The sequence below is a fragment of the Schistocerca nitens genome, chromosome 6, assembly GCF_023898315.1.
Source record: "Schistocerca nitens isolate TAMUIC-IGC-003100 chromosome 6, iqSchNite1.1, whole genome shotgun sequence".
NCBI lineage: Eukaryota > Metazoa > Arthropoda > Insecta > Orthoptera > Acrididae > Schistocerca > Schistocerca nitens.
Window position 1 is genome coordinate 148799462 of NC_064619.1, and position 17654 is coordinate 148817115.

The 17654-nt window shown below is 38.8% G+C and overlaps 1 protein-coding gene across 2 annotated transcripts in view; it reads left to right on the forward strand.

Annotated features, from left to right (window-relative positions):
* Positions 1-498: 498 nt before the first annotated feature.
* LOC126263039 (uncharacterized) overlaps positions 499-17654 on the forward strand; it is a 47759-nt gene continuing 30603 nt past the window's right edge. Inside the window, exon 1 of one of the 2 annotated variants that reach the window (XM_049960011.1) lies at positions 499-603. In XM_049960011.1, the coding sequence (XP_049815968.1) occupies positions 515-603 (89 nt within the window). In that variant the 5' untranslated portion in view covers positions 499-514. Of the gene's footprint in view, positions 604-7586; positions 7699-17654 lie in introns of those variants that run through there. The other variant, XM_049960012.1, reaches the window with a different exon arrangement.

The window sequence follows — 17654 nt, forward strand, 5'->3', positions numbered from 1 at the left end:
CAGAATATTTGATGGCACAGGCTATTTATGTATATAGTTTGAAGTTCTGCATACTCTTCCTGTTTTGTGCTATAATAACTGTACATAATTCTCTATTAATGAAAGAGTATGTATGATGGTGGAAAGTTCTGACAAGTTACTCAGAGCTGACACTTGATTAGGAGCCATTGTTGTATTTGTTTTGTAATGATGATTGTGTTTTTACATATTGACGAACAACATGTTCTTCCTTTTCAGTAATTTGGATCATGAACTATTAACTTCTTTTCCTTTCTATTACATCTCATAATTAGTATTACTATTTACTTCTTAGTTATCATATTTTGTGAAAGTGGATCTTGAAACCAAGTAACATTTACCTTTATTGTTTTATTTTATATGTAGGCAGATTTTGGATGAATCTGATCCAAAGGATAATAATCCATTTAACCCCAAGTGTAGAAATTACTTTCTATCTGCATACAAAAATTTTGGAACATCACCTGCACAGACAGCAACAAGTGAAACACATGATATGCTGAAACAGATTCTTGATACTATGTGCATTCCTAAACGGAGTCCCAGGGAAAGTATTCTGAACTTCTTGTCATATCCTCTATCAGAGTAAGTTTGTTTTATAGCTTAATCAATTCTAGTACCATTACGATATGGCTAACAAATTTATGGATGTGATAAGGCATTAAATTATAAATGATTCAAAGCAACAATAAATAAAAGAGTCTACAAAATTCAGATTGTTGTACATCTGTTCTGAAAAAAATAGCTGTCAAAAATTCATGAGTTATTTGAAGGAGCTGATATTTTCCTAGTTTTCTTACAGTATTGATCACTTTGAATGATAAATGTTTCAGCCACATTTTCAGATTTCATCAGTACTGGAGAATTCCTATGCATGAGTTTGCATTGAAGCTTCAATAAAATCAACAGAACATTTATGAGAGCCTTTACAAGGAATTGCATCTTCTATGAATTGTGTCATGAAGAAATCAGTTCTCAGATCATCAAATTGAAGGGGCAACAGTGTGAAAATCGAGAATGCCTGAGAAAGAGGATGAGACTGAGACCAAAAAAGAGAAGCAAAAAATTGTTAGTTTACCTTATGATGGCCCAGTACCTGGAAAGATCAGTAGAATCCTACAGAAACATAAAATTCAATGTATTTTGGCCTCTTCAACTAAGGTAAAACATATTCTTTGTAATGTTTAAGACAATTCATTTCTGCAAAAGACACATGTGTATACATTCCATGTGAACGTGGCATGTCCTACATGGGACAGACTTTCAGAATAGTTGACATGAGATGCAAAGAACATCAGCGACCACCTGACTAAAACAATCTAGCAAATCAGCTATTGCTGAGCACTGCCTCGAACATAATCATGAAATGAAGTATGATGAGGCCAGTATCATGGAGCAAACACCAAGTTTCTGGGATAGCATAAATAAGTATTCTATGAAAATAAAAACGTAATAAACAGAAACAGAAGTTTCAATTTCAATAATGCCTGTTGTCCAACACTCAATTTATTAAAATCCCAGTAGCCATTAAATACACAAGACCTGGAAAATCTTGAGGCAATGTGTGGAATGTAAAAGCAAGCTCTGAAAAACTAAAGGGCATCAAAGTGTGTTAATTAAATGTAGGTATCACAAATAGTATACAGAAGACTCTAATTACAATTATAAGTGTTAAACCAAAGTGTAAAAAATATCAACTGAGAAATTGATACCCTTCAACCTGCACCTCAGTGCTTCAAAAGAGATCAGATTATATAGTGAACTGACTGATATCTGGCATAAAAGTGAAGTTTTAGCTATTGTGAAGCTGTTAGATGCTATGGGGGCTCGTGAAGGAGATATTATTGTGTGTTGTGTTGGAAGTGCCTAATTCTGCTCATATGTCAGAAAGTAATGGGGTTGAAGATCATTTAAATACTGAATAATTCACAGTGTGTGGAACCAGATATTTCTATGGGAAAAACAAAAAGTTTCTTCACAAAATTTGACTGAGTTTCCTTTTGAGAAAAACTGGCAGCAATATGTAAACAAATGTATCCAGAGTGGTGGAGGAAATAGGATAACATGTTTTGTAAATACTTTAAAGAGAGAATTAGTAAACTTAGACAAAATTCAGTAAATGTGCAGACGTAGGAGATCGCAATTCCAAAGTGAGCATTAAACTAACTGAAAGAGTAACTGATGCCAATAATAGTAAAGATATGGAATTGGATGATATAGAAGGAGACTTATCACAAGAGCCTGTGGATAAAATTCCCTGTGATTTAGTAGGAAGCCCTGTCACCATCAAGGTTGAAGCCTGGGAAAGAAGGCACCTGATAGACTCAGGCACAGTGTATGAATGATCCACATTTCAGTTTAAGTAAAATTTTGAGAAAGAATGCCATCAGTAAATGGGACCAGAATTATCAAGAAATTTTAAACAAAATAAAACAAGCTTTATGATACTGTAACAGCTCATCTAGTCCTAACTTTGCTTTACCCTTTTTTGTGTTTTGACTCCAGTGATTATGGGCTGAGAGCCCATCTATTTCAAATAAGTGTAGAGAATAGAGAAACAGTACATCATACTATCACTTTTGCCAGTAGAACTGCACTGAAACATCAGAAGAGATGCACAATTATGGAAAAAGAATTATTTGCTGTACACTGGGCGTTTGATAAGTTTAAAATTTACTTAATGGGATATATGGCGATAGTATACTCTGACCATTAAGTTATCTGCAAGAATGAAGATTATATCATAGATGGTTAATGATGTGGGCATCTTTCTCCAACAAATTGGTTATGACAGGATACTTTCCGGGACTGGATCAGACTCTGAATGTGGCTCTCCAGCAGGGATACGACTTCCTCAAATCCTGCCCTGAAATGAGATCCATCCTTCATGAAATCCTCCCCACTCCACCAAGAGTGTCTTTCCGCCGTCCACCTAACCTTCGTAACCTGTTAGTTCATCCCTATGAAATCCCCAAACCACCTTCCTTACCCTCTGGCTCCTACCCTTGTAACCGCCCCCGGTGTAAAACCTGTCCAATGCACCCTCCCACCACCACCTACTCCAGTCCTGTAACCCGGAAGGTGTACACGATCAAAGGCAGAGCCACGTGTGAAAGCACCCACGTGATTTACCAACTGACCTGCCTACACTGTGAAGCTTTCTATGTGGGAATGACCAGCAACAAACTGTCCATTCGCATGAATGGACACAGGCAGAGAGTGTTTGTTGGTAATGAGGATCACCCTGTTGCTAAACATGCCTTGGTGCACGGCCAGCACATCTTGGCACAGTGTTACACCGTCCGGGTTATCTGGATACTTCCCACTAACACCAACCTGTCAGAACTCCGGAGATGGGAACTTGCCCTTCAGTATATCCTCTCTTCTCATTATCCGCCAGGCCTCAACCTCCACTAATTTCAAGTTGCCGCCGCTCGTACCTCACCTGTCATTCAACAACATCTTTGCCTCTTTACTTCCGCCTCGACGAACATCTCTGCCCAAACTCTTTGCCTTTACAAATGTCTGCTTGTGTCTGTGTATGTGCGGATGGATATGTGTGTGTGTGCGAGTGTATACCTGTCCTTTTTTCCCCCTAAGGTAAATCTTTGCGCTCCCGGGATTGGAATGACTCCTTACGCTCTCCCTTAAAACCCACATCCTTTTGTCTTTCCCTCTCCTTCCCTCATTCCTGATGAGGCAACAGTTTGTTGCGAAAGCTTGAATTTTGTGTGTATGTTTGTGTTTGTTTGTGTGTCTGTCGACCTGCCAGCACTTTCATTTGGTAAGTCACATCATCTATGTTTAACAAAGATGATGTTACTTACCGAACGAAAGCGCTGGCAGGTCGATAGACACACAAACAAACACAAACATACACACAAAATTCAAGCTTTCGCAACAAACTGTTGCCTCATCAGGAAAGAGGGAAGGAGAGGGAAAGACGAAAGGATGTGGGTTTTAAGAGAGAGCGTAAGGAGTCATTGCAATCCCGGGATCGGAAAGACTTACCTTAGGGGGAGAAAAGGACGGGTATACACTTGCACACACACACACACATATCCTTCCACACATATTCAGACACAAGCAGACATATTTAATGACTAAGAGTTTGGGCAGAGATATCAGTCGAGGCGGAAGTAAAGAGGCAAAGATGTTGTTGAATGACAGGTGAGGTATGAGTGGCGGCAACTTGAAATTATCGGAGATTGAGGCCTGGTGGGTAACGGGAAGAGAGGATATATTGAAGAGCAAGTTCCCATCTCTGGAGTTCGGATAGGTTGGTGTTGGTGGGAAGTATCCAGATAACCCGGACGGTGTAACACTGTGCCAAGATGTGCTGGCCGTGCACCAAGGCATGTTTAGCCACAGGGTGATCCTCATTACCAACAAACACTCTCTGCCTGTGTCCATTCATGCGAATGGACAGTTTGTTGCTGGTCATTCCCACATAGAAAGCTTCACAGTGTAGGCAGGTCAGTTGGTAAATCACGTGGGTGCTTTCACACGTGGCTCTGCCTTTGATCGTGTACACCTTCCGGGTTACAGGACTGGAGTAGATGGTGGTGGGAGGGTGCATGGGACAGGTTTTACACCGGGGGCAGTTACAAGGATAGGAGCCAGAGGGTAGGGAAGGTGGTTTGGGGATTTCATAGGGATGAACTAACAGGTTACGAAGGTTAGGTGGACGGAGGAAAGACACTCTTGGTGGAGTGGGGAGGATTTCATGAAGGATGGATCTCATTTCAGGGCAGGATTTGAGGAAGTCGTATCCCTGCTGGAGAGCCACATTCAGAGTCTGGTCCAGTCCCGGAAAGTATCCTGTCACAAGTGGGGCACTTTTGTGGTTCTTCTGTGGGAGGTTCTGGGTTTGAGGGGATGAGGAAGTGGCTCTGGTTATTTGCTTCTGTACCATGTCGGGAGGGTAGTTACGGGATGCGAAAGCTGTTGTCAGGTTGTTGGTGTAATGGTTCAGGGATTCCGGACTGGAGCAGATTCATTTGCCACGAAGACCTAGGCTGTAGGGAAGGGACCGTTTGATGTGGAATGGGTGGCAGCTGTCATAATGGAGGTACTGTTGCTTGTTGGTGGGTTTGATGTGGACGGACGTGTGAAGCTGGCCATTGGACAGATGGAGGTCAACGTCAAGGAAAGTGGCGCGGGATTTGGAGTAGGACCAGGTGAATCTGATGGAACCAAAGGAGTTGAGGTTGGAGAGGAAATTCTGGAGTTCTTCTTCACTGTGAGTCCAGATCATGAAGTGTTATCAATAAATCTGTACCAAACTTTGGGTTGGCAGGCCTGGGTAACCAAGAAGGCTTCCTCTAGGCGACCCATGAATAGGTTGGCGTACGAGGGGGCCATCCTGGTACCCATGGCTGTTCCCTTTAATTGTTGGTATGTCTGGCCTTCAAAAGTGAAGAAGTTGTGGGTCAGGATGAAGCTGGCTAAGGTAATGAGGAAAGAGGTTTTAGGTAGGGTGGCAGGTGATCGGCGTGAAAGGAAATGCTCCATCGCAGTGAGGCCCTGGACGTGTGGAATATTTGTGTATAAGGAAGTGGCATCAATGGTTACAAGGATGGTTTCCGGGGGTAACAGATTGGGTAAGGATTCCAGGCGTTCAAGAAAGTGGTTGGTGTTTTTGATGAAGGATGGGAGACTGCATGTAATGGGTTGAAGGTGTTGATCTACATAGGCAGAGATACGTTCTGTGGGGGCTTGGTAACCAGCTACAATGGGGCGGCCGGGATGATTGGGTTTGTGAATTTTAGGAAGAAGGTAGAACGTAGGGGTGCGGGGTGTTGGTGGGGTCAGGAGTTATGTGCATATTTCCTTGTGTGTTCACTCAGAACATATTTACTTTCTGTGTCATTAAGAATAACTTATTCAATTTTTCACATAAAGGAGTAATAAATCCTATATCAAAATCACACTTGTTTACTAATTTAAATCAAATTGTGTGGGTGTTTGGGGGAGGAGGGAGGGAGGGAGGGAGGGAGGGTGTGAGTGAGTGAGGGCTGCCCCAACAATGAGGTTATTTCCCACACAAAATACATCAAATTTTAGTCTATAGGAATAACCTAATTATAGGCAAAAAGAAAATGTCTCAATTATTTAATATTATTGTTAATTTATCTGGAAAACAAACATTAGACCAATTTCTGGAGGACAGGGGTTATTTCTAGAAACTGCAGCACCTGATCTTGAGAACATAACATGTGGTGTTCACAGAAACTGCAGCAAAACATTTGATATACTCCCTTGTCAGAAAAGATTTTTTTTCTGAGTTTTCAACACTAAAAATGGACAATTGTTATTTTTATGTTACCTGATATGTGTGCATCTTTGAAATGACCTTGGCCAGGTTACCCTGCAAGCACACTAGTTGGCAGGGCTGTGCTTATCAACACACTATTTGGGTTCTCTGTGCATTTGTAACGGTGACAAAATGGGAGCTGGAATGAAATGTCGTGTGGCGAGGGCCTCCCGGTGGTTAGACCTGATCACCTGGTGCAAGTCTTTTGATGTGACACTACTTCAGCAACTTGTGCATTGATGAGGATGAAGCAATGATGATGAAGATGACACAAACACCCAGTCCCTGAGTAGAGAAAATCTCCAACCCAGCCATGAATTGAACCCGGGCCCCCAGGCACAACAAGCCGGTGCGCTGTCCACTGAGCTACAGTGGCAGACTACGGAAGCAGATTTTAAGCTAAGAGTGAACAGTAAGTTCTGTGTTACGGTTGGGGAACCCTAGTGATGAAGTAAGTATATTCAAGTGAGGCACAAAAGGTTTTGTGATGGCTGAGATTCACTGCAAGACAATCCCAAAGCTGGTCGCCCATCTGCAATACATATGGATGCAAACATGGAACATGTAAGGCTGTTACTGCAAGAAGACCATCATGTAACTGCATGCAGTATCAGAATAACTTAATTTGAATCGTGATGTGTGTCATAAAATTTTATTTGAAGATTTAGGGAAATGGAAACTAAATGTAAAACTTGTATCTCACCCACTAAGAGATGGACTGAAGGAGGAATTTCTGCTGAACTACTGGATAGAGCTAGATGTGATTCCAGATTTCTGTCAAAGGTTATTGCTGGGGATGAAAGTTGCTGCTACCATTATGACAGAGTGCTGAATGATGGATTCCTAAAAAAAATCAGGTAACAGCCTTAGAGAACAGAGACAATGTTGATCACACACCTTGATAGAAAGGATTAGTTCACCATGAGCATATTCCTTCAGATCAAACAGTGAACCAAACTCTTTACATCCAAGTCTTGAACTATTTGCAACAGGCAATTCGATGTCGCTGCCGTGATACGTGATATTCTCAGGATTGATTCTTAGTGCATAACAGTGCATGACCCTATACTGCTTTATCTGTTACTGAGTACATAGCTCGGCATTCTGTTATTGCTGTCCCAAACCTGTCATATTCGCCTGATCTCTCACCTTGCATTTGTTTTTCTTATTTCCTTGAGTGAGAAGGTGACTGAAAGGAAAGCTTCATCAAGATATTGCAGGACATCCAACGGTCTGTGACAAATGACCATACAAGCATCACAGTTGAAGATTTCTCTGATTGCTTCTGAGAACTCCACAGACCTTAGCAGCTGTATATAGGTAGCCAAGGGGACTACTTCGATGGGAGCTAGAATAATTATTTCGTAAGTGCAATTTTCTATTTTTTTTTAAACCTATCCTGGAACTTTACTGACAAAGGGAGTATATTGTTTGAAATGCACAAATAACCTTTATACGTGTATTAATTGGACAATTTTCATTTTCTTAATAATAGTTCATATGTTTACTAGTACATAAGTTACATGCTTTCTAAGTTTCAATTTTGCTGTGATATTTAAAAGAAGTTGCCACTCACAGGATAGTAGCATATAAAATGGCTTTCTTGAAAGTCTACTGAATTTTGAGAAAGCTCACTTCTGATACTTCTAGTCTTTGCTTAGATTTAAAAATATTTTAAACATTTCTTTCCATGCAGTAATTTTATGCAATATCTATTATTTTAATTTAAGGGAATTGTGTTATCCCAAATACAGAATTGTATTTTCCATGTGAGGGTTTCCATTTCAGAATTTATTTTTTTGTTATTCTTCATGGGTATGTTGCCCACCTTTCTCTCATTAAGGACTAGAAAGATAAAATTTCATGTTTGTAGGTAGAACAATATCATTCTGTAGTTGTAAAGGATTCCACTGTTGTTGGAGAAAAGCACATAGGAGAGTCAATCTGAAGAGGAAATATCTTATTAATCAAAGGAAACAAAGCACCACAATTGATCAAAACTGCCATTTCGATGGGTCTGGAAGAAATGTGAACACTTCAAACTTCTTTTATACTTACAAATTTATTGGAAAAGCGATGTTAACTTCACAGCTTACTTTGTACACAGACTAAAAATTTTAATACTAGTTTAACTACTCAACTGCTTTGGTATATTCCATTTCACACTTCGATATTTTCACTATACGGTTGTTATTTGTTCATTATATGTACCTATATTCACACATTCTTAGGTACACAGAATTATGGTGGAAATTTACCAAGTGTACATAGTAAAAAAAAAGTTGTAAAATGATCTAAATCTACACAAAATTGTTAGAATTCCATCCTTAGTGGAATATGAATGGGTAGTGTAACACCTTACATTAGATATCGGATAAACTGTGAAGCAATTTAAATCATAATACCTTTCAATCTAGTCTGATGTGGACCACAACTCATAACTGACTATTTAAATCACTACCTTATTAGAAGCAGAACATAAATTGATAAAATACATAATTTGCAAAGTTACCATGTAACAGAAGGTAATTAAGTTCTTAAGCTTTTATATCCCAACAGGAAGGTTTGGTGACAGAGAATCCGGAATACATTCCATTCTAGTGAGGTTTTATTGAAACATGTAACATTCAAATTGCATCATAATTTACAACTTTAAAAAAAAGTTGGTTGGTATACTTGCTAACAGCCAAATTATGTTGAAGCTTTTTAAAATACAACTCGTTCATATACTTGTTGACAGTCAAATTATGTTCAAGTTTTTGCATCACTAAATTGATGAACAAGACTTAAAAATCACATCCTAAAAAATACGAACTTCAAAATGTGTATATGTCAAGTAGGTTTTTTAAATGACTTCTTACTCAAATTAACTGTACTATTAACAGCAGAAACTGCAAAAATAGATTTCCATAAATAAAAGGCACTACAGAAATGTATTATTTATCCAAGAAATTGTTAACATGCAGTTAATTTTTAGCACTATCATTATTTTCTGTTAATCACCTGCATAATGTCATATTTTAATAGGTAAGCTGGTATAACAATTGATCTATGATCTTGGACACTTTGAGACTGAAAGTCATTCTCAGTTTGGATGTATTAAGGAACTGATGTGATTGTCAAGTACTCTGTATATGGAATTTCTGCATGACACTATTATGGACTATGCATTTTATGATAACATTGGGTAGAAGTTATTCAACAACTGAATAAATGAAGCTGTGTAACAAATTTTATGGCCAGTGTTTCTGTTTAAAACACATTCAACACAGTATGTCAGAGTGCACTGGAAGATACACAATGCATTTTCAACTTGTAGAAGATCAGCATGAATCAAATTAAGTAAAATCAAACAATTTAAACACTCCAGGTAGGAGTATCAACAACATAGAGATGGCTATTTACCGGAAAGAAGACACATTAAGTTGCAGACAGGCACAATTAAAAGACACATAAATCTTTCAGCCACAGCCTTCATCAGGAAAAGAGAACACACATTTATTTATTTATTTCATGTTCTGTAGATCCAGTTAGTGAGTCAATCACAAGGATATGGAACGTGTCAAATTGTACAGGTTTCAATTTAAACTTACAATAAATACAAGGGCAATTCAATTCCAAATTGTACATAGCTTAAGTAAGACATACTATAAATACAGTAATAGATACAATGTCAGCTAGATAACATAACAACCATTTAACAGAAAAAGGAGTTTCAAATAAAGGTTATAAATAAGAACAAATGGTTCGAATGGCTCTGAGCACTATGGGACTTAACTTCTGAGGTCATCAGTCCCCTAGAACTTAGAACTACAGTAGAGCGTCGATTATCCGAAGTACTTGGGGGGACATGGGTGTTCGGAAAACTGGTTTGTTCAGATAATCAAACTGTACATGTTTATTTTCCAAGAAGAAGTACTGCACAGTAAATTTATTCATAAAAACAGGCATCTATTTTAGTATTACAAATGAACATACAAAGGCAACTTCAGTAGGAATATATAGTATGTGGCACAGTTTATTAAACAAAAATATATACATATTACATACACATTTTGCATGAACAATACACACAGTATACACAGTTTTTCTCCCTGTATCATAAGCTCATGAATGCCATGTCTTGACTTGAGGCATTTCAACCAGCCCATGCTCGCTTTAAAGTTCAAAGGCCCTCCAAGTTTTTCGTTGAACTGCATTGCCTTCTCACACAGAATGGGACCTGAGATAGGTTCTCCTTCCGATCTCTTTTGTGTAAACCACTTGTAAACAGCATCATCTAGATCTGTGTTAGCAGCGAGCTTCATAGTTTTATGGCTTGTTGATCCATCAGTAGAATCAAGCATAGCTATAATATTTGCTATGCTCGTTTTTTGTTTTTTTATATCCGTACTTGTCGACTTCCCCACCTTGTACTCATTGGATAAAGTGGTTGCAAATTCACTTTCTTCTAACCTTTTAATAATCTTGTACTTGTCCCTCATAGAAAGGACAACACGTTTACGTTTAAGCATTTTGTATCGTCAAGTTCACTTCTTCACGCAGCAGCACACAAGTGATCGTAACAGAGAACAGAAGGTGACTGTTTGCACCATGAGAAGCTCTTCTTGGGGGTACGCAATCCTTCAAATTGTGCGGAGCAGCACGCCTCAACTCTAAGCTGGCGCAGCTGTTGCTGTGAACAGCTTTGATACTGTCGCTACTTCTACTACCAGTGCCAAGCCGACAGAAGTGTGCTGATTGTTGAAACACAGCGACTGGCGGCTTGGCCGGTCAGCAGCACCTTGTGAAGGCCCCATTAGAAGCAATGTTCCGCCAGCGGTGGCCCAGTGCGGCGACTACTGTGGGAAACTTGGTTTGGGAGTGAGGGGGATGATGGACGGTAGGGTGGGAGAGCAACAGGTGTGAGCGAGTACACAGTTCGGTTAAGCGGTTGTTCGGTTGACCGACGTTCGGATAATCGATGCTCTACTGTACTTAAACCTAATGACATCACACACATCCATGCCTGAGGCAGGATTCGAACCTGCGACCGTAGCGGTCTCGCGGTTCCAGACTGCAGTGCCTAGAACTGCTCAGCCACACCGGCCGGCTATAAATAAGAGCACAAAGTTAAATCAGATATTAGGCCTACAAGAGTAAATACAGGTACAGCCAATCTGCTGTTACAAAAAGTGTGATAATGCTCAAATGCTCAATAAAATCACTTGAACAGGTTCTAGACACAATAAGTTTAGTGATTGTGTACATTTTCTTTCAAATATTCATCCACAGTATAAAAAGATTTCTCTGTCAGATAATCTTTGAGAACTTATTTAAATTTTGGCAGTTCTGTAGGAACCCATTTGATATGTAGTGGGAGAGCATTGAACAGCTTAATGCTGGAGTAGTAAACTCTTGTACCAGAGTGAGACGTTTCATTTCGCCATGTAGATTGTTTTTGTTTCTGGTGTTATAGCCATCTAGCCATCGAATTTCTGTTGTCTTGGTAGATAGAATAATTTTTGCACAAAAAGGTCAGCACGGAAAAAATATACTGTGAGGCAGTTGTTAGGATACCTATCTTTCGAAACAAGTGCCTGCATGAGTGTCTTTGATGGACCCCACACATTATTCTGATTGCTTTTTTTTGGACAGTGAAAACTTTTTTTGCAAGTGGTTGGTTCCCCCAGAATATGATAGCATATGAAATCAATGAGTGGAAGTAGCCAAAGTAGGCAGCCTTAATGCTGTCAACTTCAGCCACTGAAGAAATTACCAGTAGTGCAAATGTTGCTGAGCTAAGTATTTTACATAGATGAATAATGTGAACTGACCAATTACATTTGCTGTCTATATAAGCCCCCAGGAATTGTGTATCTTCAACTTTCTGCATTGGTTGATCTCTACATTTTATATTAATTTCATCGAGATTACTTTGTGATGTATGGAACATCACATAATGAGTTTTATTTGCATTGAGTGAGAGGCCATTTGAGGAGAACCAATGTAAGATGTCATTAAAAACAGTATTTGTAGTTTATTCAAGATTGTGATCTATCAAATCATCAATTAGAATTGTGGTATCATCAGTGAACATGGTAAATTTGCTGTTTGTCTCAGAATGAAGAGGAAGATCATTAATGAAGATGAGGAATAGCAGTGGGCCCAAAACGGAGCCTTGAGGCACACCACACGTTATCGCACCTCACTCAGACGAGGCAGGTTCTCCAGAAGAGCCTTCTAGAATTACAGTCTGCTTCCGATCCTTTAGATATGATTGTAGCCACAAGCCAACAGTACCACTTTAACCATAGTATTCTGCCTTTTTCAAAAGAATTTGGTGGTTTACACAGTCAAAGGCTTTCGTAAGATCACAAAAAATACCCACTGGAGACATTATTTTTGTTAATGGCTTCCAAAACTTGGTTGCTGAAAGAGAATATTGCCTGTTCAGTACAAAGACCAGCATGAAAACCAAACTGATTTTTGCTTAAGATACTGTGGAAGTTGAGATGATCTACAATCCTCCTGTGCATGAGTTTTTCAAGAATTTTCAATTTGTTGAAGAGAGGAATCACTACAACCAATTTTAGTCTGTCAGGGACAATACCTTCTTGTAGGGATGTATTGTATATGCTGCATAAGACAGGACTAACAAATTTATAACAGTGTTTCAGTATTTTACTAGAAATATAGTCCACACCAGCAGAATTTTTATTTTTTAATGATGTAATTACTCTTATGACTTTGCGTACAGTAACTGGAGGTAAAGATAACTGTGGGATTCTGTTGCTAATAGCTGTAGGAGGGACAGTGATTCTTCCATAGAACCATTACAGCCTGTCTTCTCTGCTGCTCTCAAAAAGTGGTTATTAAATATTTCTTCAACCAACTCAAGTTTTAATCTCTACCTGAGACATGTTCCCTGTTTTCCTGCCAGTTTCCTTCTTTATTACATTCCATATGGTTTTAATTTTATTTTCTGAGCTTTCAATTTCTGATTTTATGCACATACTTTTAGATTTATTTATAACCTTCTTGAGAATGCTACAGTAAAGTTTGTAGTGTTGTCGTTTCTTTGGATCATTACAAGTCCTGAGAGAACTGTATAACATCCTCTTTGTTCTACAAGATGTTATTATCTCTGTAGTGATCCAAGACTTCTTGGCATTGCCTATATAACTATTTCTAACTATTTTTTTTAGCAAAGATGGACTCAAATAAAGACATGAATTCATTTAAAATTGAATTGTACTTTTTGTTTACATCTGTTTCCCTATAAACTGGGCTCCAATCCATCACTTTTACGCTGTCATTGAATTTTTTAAGGCCCTCGTCATTTATTATCCTAATAGATTTCCAAAAATGCTCAGGACTTTAGCACACACTGATGTAATTGAGCCTAAGCAATTGACCACCATGATCAGGAAGGCCAAGGATTGGATGTACAGTGATCTCATTGCATTTAGACGTATCTATAAATATGTTATCTATCAGACTTTCACTGTTAACAGTAACCTTAGTTGGGAAATCTACTATTGCCATCAGATTATAAGACTCCATTAAATGTACTAAATCAGCTTTACTATTGCTCTCATTTAGGAAATCAACATTAAAGTCACCAGTAATTATCAAGTTCTTTGACTTTGAGTACAGTTTGGATAATAAAGAATCTAAGTGCTTAAGAAATACATTCTCATACCCTGAGGGAGATCAATACAGTGCTAACACTAGAACCGTAAAGTCATTTACAGTAATCTCAACGCCACATACTTCAATTTGTGGCTCTATACAATGGCTCTTTAAATCTAATGCATTGTAAGATATGTTGTGTTTTAGATAAAATATCAATCCACCTTTTTCCATGATGGTTCTAGAGTAATGCGCTGACTGACAGTAACCACTAAGCTACAACCTTTCAATATCTTTCACATGATGTTCACTAAAACATAATACATCAGTATCTTTTATTCCTTGTGGTTGCTCTAACAGAACAGTAATGTCATTTACTTTATTACCAAGTCCTCCCACAGTTTGGTGAAAAATTGTCATTGCTTTGGAATTACATGCAGATGTGAACTTTTGACTAAAAACTTATCTGAAGCTACTAAAGGCGTACGTTCATTACTACTAACAATTTACTGAAATATTTGAGTTTGAAACTGAGCCTGACTTGGTGGCTGGAGCCATTTGAGTGTGATTGGTTCCAACTTTGGGGTACATTTGTGGACTTCTTCCAATATTTTTGTTTTTAAAAGGGTACCTAATTCTTTTTTTTTTTTCCTGATCTGTTCAGATTTGATTGATTGATTGATTGATCCATTTTCATCTACAGCTGCACAATGTGCTAGAGATATTTGGCTTTTTGTGTTAATATTAACAGTTTTACATATAATATACCTATGTACATAATAACACACATTAATATATCAATTAATGATGAATACTTACATAAATGTTGTTACGCTATATACAGTGAGATAAAATACAAATGTTATTTTGAATGAGTCTACATTGGGTTTACATCGAAAAAAATTTAGTTTTGTAGGTATTCATTTACTGTGTAAACGCAGTGATCAACCAAGTACGACTTCAATTTAGATTTGAAGTGACCAATGTTTTGTATGTGTTTAATGGTATCTGGTAAGGCACTGTATAGTTTGATACTAGGATGGATAAGGCCATTTTGAAATAACTTTGTGTTGGCACTTTGAATATGTACATCCAATTTTTGTCTTGTATCATAGCTGTGTATTGTGTGATTTTGAGTGATGAGAGGTCTTTTTGTATGTAAGTTTTGCTTTAAATACATTATCTTTTCAAGTATATATATATGCAAGGAAGTGGCAGGATCATTCTTTTTTGAAACAATGGTCTACATGATTTGCGGTTATCTACCCCTTCCATTACACTTATAATTTTTTTTTTAGTTTTGAATGTTTTGATGGCATCTCCATGTGCATACCATGTCTTGTAAATACACTACTGGCCATTACAATTGCTACACCACCAAGAAATGCAGATGATAAACGGGTATTCATTGGACAAATATATTATACTAGAACTGACATGTGATTACATTTTCACGCAATTTGGGTGCACAGATCCTGAGAAATCAGTGCCCAGAAAAACCACCTCTGGCCGTAATAACGGCGTTGATAAGCCTGGGCATTGAGCCAAACAGAGCTTGGATGGCGTGTACAGGTACAGCTGTCCATGCAGCTTCAACATGATACCACAGTTCATCAAGAGTAGTGACTGGCGTATTGTGACGAGCCAGTTGCTTGGCCGCCATTGGCCAGACATTTTCAATTGGTGAGAGATCTGGAGAATGTGCTGGCCAGGGCAGCAGTCGAATATTTTCTGTATCCAGAAAGGCCCGCACAGGACCTGCAACATGTGGTCATGCATTGTAGGGTTTCACAGGGATCGAATGAAGGGTAGAGCCATGGGTCGTAACACATCTGAAATGTAATGTCCACTGTTCAAAGTGCCGTCAATGCGAACAAAAGGTGACCGAGACATGTAACCAATGGCACCCCATACCATCATGCCAGGTGATACGCCAGTATGGCGATGACAAATACAGGCTTCCAATGTGTGTTCCTCACGATGTCACTAAACACGGATGCGACCATCATGATGCTGTAAACAGAACCTGAATTCATCCGAAAAAGTGACGTTTTGCCATTAATGCACCCAGGTTCGTTGTTGAATACACCATGATAGGTGCTCCTGTCTGTGATGCAGCATCAAGGGTAACTGCACGCATGGTCTTCAAACTGATAGTCCATGCTGCTGCAAACATCATTGAACTGTTCGTGCAGATGGTTGTTGTCTTGCAAACGTCCCCATCTATTGACTCAGGGATCGAGATGTGGCTGCACGATCCATTACAGCCATGCATTTAGATGCCTGTCATCTCGACTGCGAGTGACATGAAGCTGTTGGAACCCTGCATGGCGTTCTGTATTACCCTCCTGAACCCACCGATTCCATATTTTGCTAACAGTCATTGGATCTCGACCAACGCGAGCGGAAATGTCGCGATATGATTAACTGCAATCACGATAGGCTACAATTCGACCTTTATCAAAGTTGGAGACGTGATGGTACTTATTTCTCCTCCTTACATGAGGCATCACAACAATGTTTAAACAGGCAGCGCCGGTTAACTGCTGTTTGTGTATGAGAAATCGGCTGGAAACTTTCCTCTTGTCAGCACGCTGTAGGTGTCGCCACCGGCGCCAATCTTGTGTGAATGCTCTGGAAAGCTAATCATTTGCATATCACAGCATCTTCTTCCTGTCGGTTAAATTTCGCATCTGTAGCACGTCATCTTCGTGGTGTAGCAATTTTGATGGCCAGTAGTGTAATTCTCGTCCAAAACTGATTATATCTACACAAGTATTGTTAAAATACTTACACAACTTTGCTAACTTAGAGTTCATTTGTGAGATAGCCTCATTTACACAGGACTGCGGGATTTAGTCATGTCTCTTTGGAATGTTCACAACAAACACACCCCGCTACAACTTCTTGAAGTTTAGCACCTGCTTTCACGATTCCACAAACATCGACACCATTAAAACTGCTTTTCACTATATCAGCCATGCCTTTACCATGACCATCAGCGAAAATGTGAAGACGATTTGTTGATGTTTCACTCACAGCATACTGGATCACGCCACTGCCACTTTCACTGCTATTAACTGAACGTTGTGGCTTTAGAAGATCAAACCTAACTTTTTTCTGATAGTTTACCAGCACACTCTTCTTATGATTGTTTTCACTTTTTGTGAGACTATTACTAGAACAAAGTACATCAAAATTGTTTACATTCTCGAACCTCGAAACATTTGTTGTAGACAATGTTTTAGTACCGAGTGTTTGACACTTGTTGTGTACTACCTTCCATTTTGATGATTTATCAGCGTCATTTTGCAACAATGTATCCATGTTCTGGCGAAAGTTTTTGTTCTTTTGTGGATCCATGTTTTGCTTCAACTTCAGCTCCATATTTTCAGACTTCAGGCTATCGGTTTGTACTCTTAGATTGCTGATTACACATTGTAAACTAGGAATACGTTCACTATACTTTAAGAATTCACTTTTGCACTTTACCCACGAATTTTTAATGGCTTAACACTATTCAGACACATAAGCAAGCTATCCTCATGCACATGACTGCTAACTTGTAATCTTACTGTCCCACACTTCACCATTAAAGTTCCCATTCTTTGCACAAATTTTGAAAACTTCGAGAGGAGTAAGATAGCAAAAGAAGAATTTTTTTTACTTATATTCATTATCTTGTTGTTGTAGGCTCCAAGTCTAG